The sequence below is a fragment of the Lycium ferocissimum genome, chromosome 9 (assembly GCF_029784015.1).
Source record: "Lycium ferocissimum isolate CSIRO_LF1 chromosome 9, AGI_CSIRO_Lferr_CH_V1, whole genome shotgun sequence".
NCBI lineage: Eukaryota > Viridiplantae > Streptophyta > Magnoliopsida > Solanales > Solanaceae > Lycium > Lycium ferocissimum.
In genome coordinates this window covers 19,108,267-19,113,876 of record NC_081350.1, presented here as the reverse complement: position 1 = coordinate 19,113,876, position 5,610 = coordinate 19,108,267, and the positions used below count along the sequence as shown (strand labels likewise).

The 5,610-nt window shown below is 34.2% G+C and overlaps 1 protein-coding gene across 1 annotated transcript; it reads right to left on the bottom strand.

Annotated features, from left to right (window-relative positions):
- Positions 1–4,543: 4,543 nt before the first annotated feature.
- On the bottom strand, positions 4,544–5,058 carry LOC132069274 (non-specific lipid-transfer protein 1-like). Its single transcript, XM_059462675.1, has one exon. The coding sequence runs from the start codon at positions 5,016–5,018 to the stop codon at positions 4,638–4,640; it is 381 nt and encodes a 126-aa protein (XP_059318658.1). The 5' UTR covers positions 5,019–5,058; the 3' UTR covers positions 4,544–4,637.
- Positions 5,059–5,610: the final 552 nt, after the last annotated feature.

Here is a 5,610-nt window from a genome sequence, read left to right as displayed (position 1 = left end):
TTAAAAAACAAATCGGGCAGCACTTTTCCTATATCTTTTGCTTCCCCTCTAATTTGAATCAACACCAAAACAACAAGAACAACATTGACAATAGAATATCCAAGTTATTCCATCAATTTCCATCCATAAATTACCACAAGAACACAACCCCAAAACAGTCCATAAGAAGACAACAACACCTCATGCTATTTCAAGCACTAGCTTGTAGTTTTCATTCAAACAACTCAACCAACACTTGAATAAACTTAAGCACAAGAAAAGAGATAATATACTTACCTTATACAGCTACTACTGCTCGAAATCCAAGCATCCCTTAGTTCACCACAACCCTTAATGTCACCACAACACCATAGAAGCTTTATCCCTAACCTAAGCTAATTAATCTTTAATGTAAATCTTGGATGAAAACACTTGGATTTGCTCTTGGATTTTCATGAACTTGGTAGAGAGGGTTTTGGGAAAGTTTAGAGAGAGTTTAGGGGTGAGAGAGGGGTAAAAATGATTGAAAAAAAAAAATAGATTTCCGTTTTTAATTTTCTGATTTTTACTGTTCACCCGGTTACCGTTCATCCGTGTACTGTTCATCCAGTGGAGTTATTTCAGGGACTCAATTTTTCTATCTTTTTTCACGTATGGTCTCATTTTCGAGCTTACATTAACCAACTTACGATATGAACGGCGCAAAAAATTTCCGAGGTGTAACAATAAGATCTTATCATCGTATTAATTAATTTATTTTTCCCTTTTTGATTGGACTTTTTCCTGGACAGAGTTGAAGGATTGGATTTTCTGAAGAAGATGTAGGGCAAGATTTAGATGGCTAGGCTTCTGCAGTTAATTCCCACGGGGTACCGCCACACTTTCTGTGTATTCTTAATTATTTCATTATCACTCATGAAGATGTCGTGATATTTCTCTATTTTTTCTTGTAGAAGAATCTATGCTTATTCACGTAATTAGATTTCATACACTTGCTTTGTTGTTTCTCTATATAATTGAAGGTAATAGAGAAGTGAGATGGCTCCTCTCTTAGGCTAGAATTTGTATTTTCTTTTTGTCATTGTTTTGACTTCTCACCTTATTTTAAAATATTCACACATTAATTAACGAAAGAAATAGTGCCATTAATGGGTGTGTTATGGTATGGTCCAGCCGTTATTATACATTTTAGATTTACATGCGTTAAAAACTGAAGCAGACTATGTTTTGGGTAACTAATCTTTTGTAACATCAAAGGCTCATGCTCCTTTTGTAACGTTTTAATACAAAATAACTGAAGCAGCCGTTACATGATCATTTCCTTTCGTCTTATTCATCCGTTTTAATTGCCCATTATTTCTATTAATTGTTAATGTTTTCCTTTGTTATCTAAGTCTACTTGCTTTGCTTTTGACACTTTCATTCTCATTCCCGTGTTTCAGAATTTTGCTTTTTTGGGTTGATATTAGTACTATTTTCTTGATAGGGATTTAAAAGTTTTAATCTTTCTTCAGTTTCAACTTTTGGTTAAGGGCATGAGAGTCTGGTAAATTTTAAGTATAACAAGTATTTATAACTGTATGTATTTCTTTGTTAGTATTAAAATATTTACACATGCTAATCGATTTCAAATTTGTAAATAGATCTTTCCGAGATCTGTGTACATACATAGGTTCTTGCTTGCCTAACTATAAATTTATTTTTCATTTCATAAATATTTGTGTAGACCTCATTTTGAAACATGATAACATTCTGCAATTTATGTCATAGAATCACTTTAACTATCAAAAGTTTCTCGAGTGTTTTATGTTTATAAGAATAATTTACATTTCAATTAATGGTGTAAGAGTAGTTTAGTTGTAAAGAAGTTTTCTTGATATATGTTTATATTTTGTTTTCCAGTTTCATTCCGTAGAGACGTAAGATTAACATCTACAACAACAACAACAACATGCCCAGTGTAATCCACAAGTGGGGAAGATTAACGTTTATATACTTTAAAAGTTTCAGAGAATTTTTCACCCTTTAAAAATGATATTGCCAGTCCAACTGAATAGTTTTGATCGACCAACGAGAAAGAACGGCTTCCTATTATTTCGAAAAGTGAAACTCTGCATTTTATGAATATGAAATATATTGTTGTCTTGGCAAGATGTATGGTCTTCAAGGTAGCTAAGGGAGAAGTATGACTAATCTGGCTCAGAGATTACATGAAATATTCATTTCTTCCTTTCTCAGAGAAATATTTTCCTAACTATCATTTTGTAAACAGAAAAGGGTGAAATATACCCCTGTACTATCAGAAAAGGGTTAAATATACCCCTTGTTATACTTTGGGTCCAAATATACCTCTCTGTTATACTTTGGGTCCAAATATGGTTCAAAATACCTCTCCTCCGTTAAAATTATCCATGGTGCACATGAGATATGATGTGGCACTGATAACTCGGTGAGGTGAACACCACATGGCGTGCCACCTCACCACCCCAACCCATCTCTTCTCCTTCTCCTTCTTCTTCCGCCACTATCATCTCCTCCCCTCCACAACCTTTGTGACAGTTAGGTGTATGTGTGTGTGTGTTGGGGATTTACAATTAGATTCAGAAATATGCAAAATACAAACTTTAAAACATATGTAATTGGCATGGCGCAAGACTGCAGAGTACATTAAAAATATTGTTATGTAAATTTGATCTAGAGCTCCAGTACTTATGCTGTGTCTTAAATCTCCAACCAGTTTAATAACTTATCGACTCAGCAAATTGAATGCTCTCTGTCAACTTTTCATCTCCTCAACCCTGGAAGCTCTTACGGAACACAAAGGTTCTTAGCAGGGGGAGCCTCGACAACGATATTCAAGAAAATAATTAAGCAAGAGTCACGGCACTATATGTTCAGCACCCATCAAGTTCGGAGTATGCAATAAATTTTTCTTTCTGCTATTAGCTGAGGATCAAGATACAAAAATCACATTGTTGGTAAGAATGAATGGGAAGAGAGGGGTAAATGGGTTGGCGTGGTGAGGTCGCGTATGTAAAGGCCCATCTCACCAAGTTACAAGCTAAAAGACACGTCATATTTCATGTCCTTTATGAACAATTTTAACGGAGGAGGGTATATTTGGACCTAAAGTATAACAGAGGCGTATATTTGGACCCAAAGTATAACAAGAAGGGTATATTTGGACCCAAAATATAACGACGGGTATATTTAACCCCTTTTACGATAGTACAGGGGTATATTTGACCCTTTTCCGTTTTGTAAATTCAATGATTTTAATGCCTGCACGAAGCACAGGTAACTTTACTAGTTTCTAGATAATAAAACACACCAGTGGTGAATTATTTTGCAAATAGTTTGCTGTTATTTCGCAAAGAGCACCATACCCCATATAACTTTTCTCAATTTCCCTAATCAGGATTTTATAACTTTGTACGATTTATCTGGTTGCAATGGAAGGAGGATGAGAAAGGAGAAACAAATTCATTCAGTTGTTTTCCTGTAGAAGTTTTCAAATTACACCTAATGTTATTTGGTAAAGGTAGTAGGGAAATAAGAAGATAAAACATCTTCAAGAAGGGTGAACAGTAGTCAGGGCCTTGAACCTTTTAAGGAGTGACACGCAATAATTACAATATAGTATAAGATTCAAAGTTCAAACTAATAAAACATCGGTTGACTTTTGTAAGATTCTCAAAAGATTAGTATCCTGCGTCTCAATTTATATAATATAGTTTGATTAGGCACAGAATTTAAAAAAGAAAGAGAATTTTTTTTGAAATTTGTGATAAAAAACAAGTCATGAATATTTGTCTCACTCTAAATCATTCATTAAGAATAAAATAAAAAAATTTCAGTTAAATTATTTAAATATAGAACAGTATCATTCGTTTTGGTATAAATTAAAAAGGAAATGACAGAGGGAGTAACACATTACATTGTACCCGCGAAAAGTTATTTGCTATTTATTTATTTTCAGTGCGAATTGATTTATTAGAATATTTACTACGTGTTCTCCCTCCATCTACAACCCAATCACCTTCATAGGTCAGAATCAAACAAATTAAACGACGTGTTATGCTCCATTTCAATAATCAATTATTCTCACATGTTCTATCAGAAGAAATTGCACGGTTTCCCTTCAAATGCGCCGGTCTTTAATTTTTACCCTTTAAAATTGAATTTATGCCTAGCGGAGAATAAGTTTTTTAAGGACGCGAGACATAACTTGTGAGATATTATGATGCGAAAATATAAACTTATGCCCCGCGAAAAAATATTTGCATTGAGGGAACAAAAATTAAAGACCACCACAAAATAGGCACAAAAGTGCAAATGACCCGCCTTATCGCTGATACTATATATTAAACATTTAATTCTTCTCTTTAAATTAATGTATTTAACATATATTTTCTACTTGAGGTTGAAGAATTAAATAATTCATTAATTATTAGATTTCAATTTAGGACTAGAAATAATACTATATGATAGCCGGACACAGAGAGCAAATCGATCAAGAAGTGGTACTACTATATTCACAAAATAGATAAAACTCCAGTACATGCATGCCGCTTCAACCAACTTATTCAATCATAAACAGAAAGTAGTGCTCTTCAAGACTAGAGAGCACATCTTACATTGAGTGATATAAATAGAATTTACTGGATTGTAGAGCAGTCAATGTTGGGGCTAATCTTGTAAGGAACAGTGACACCACATTTGCTAAGAAGTGTTTCAGCTTTGTTAGTATCAATACTGCTGCCAAGACTTGCTGCCCCTGATTTCAGGCAGGTACACATCTCCTGTCGGTCAGCGGTGGTGCTAGCGGCTGTGTAGAGGGACTTAATCCCGCTACAACAGCCAGCTGGCGATGCCTGTTTGCTACCTCCCATGAGGTAGCTGAGGCAGGGCACTAGCTTAGAGTACACTGTGTTGCATGAGATTGCAGCTTCTGCATGGGGTACTGATGAAAATGAAATTACTACCATGCATAGGAGGAAACGAAATGCTGAAATTTTTTGCATTTGCGAGAAAGCCATTGTATTGGAGAAATTAGTGATCTTCTTACACTGGATTGGATTTTGGGATGCTTATGCAATGTTCTCAAAAGATTGAATTTATAGACAAAGTTTTAGTGGAGTAGGTGAGTCCATTTAATTTTGAGCATAAAATATATTGTAAAGTTGGGGATGTGCTAGTTACGTTTAAAATAAGTAAATGTTTTGTTGGGTACATTACCACTACTCCATAGCTTTCTAGTTCTAGGTAAAAAAAAATTGCACGCCCATTGTTCTTTCTCCTTTTCAAATTTACCTTCATTGCAATAAATGATGTATACCATTTTTCAAAAAGTCTTACCACTCTTCAGAGAAAGTTTGAGGAGAAATATAGAATAATCTAGTCAGATAACCTTATAATTGATGTTATTAAATAATTCTGTTTATGGGTCTATCAAAATCATAAACAACAAATAAAAAGTACCAGAGGAAGCGCACTCGGCCTTTTGGACATCACATATTCTTTAAATTTTCAAATGCAATACTTTGGTAGTCGCAGATATTGGTTTGGCCATCAATTTTCAAGTACTAAACTTCAGTATTTTAAATGTTGAAATATTAGCTTGAGAAACAT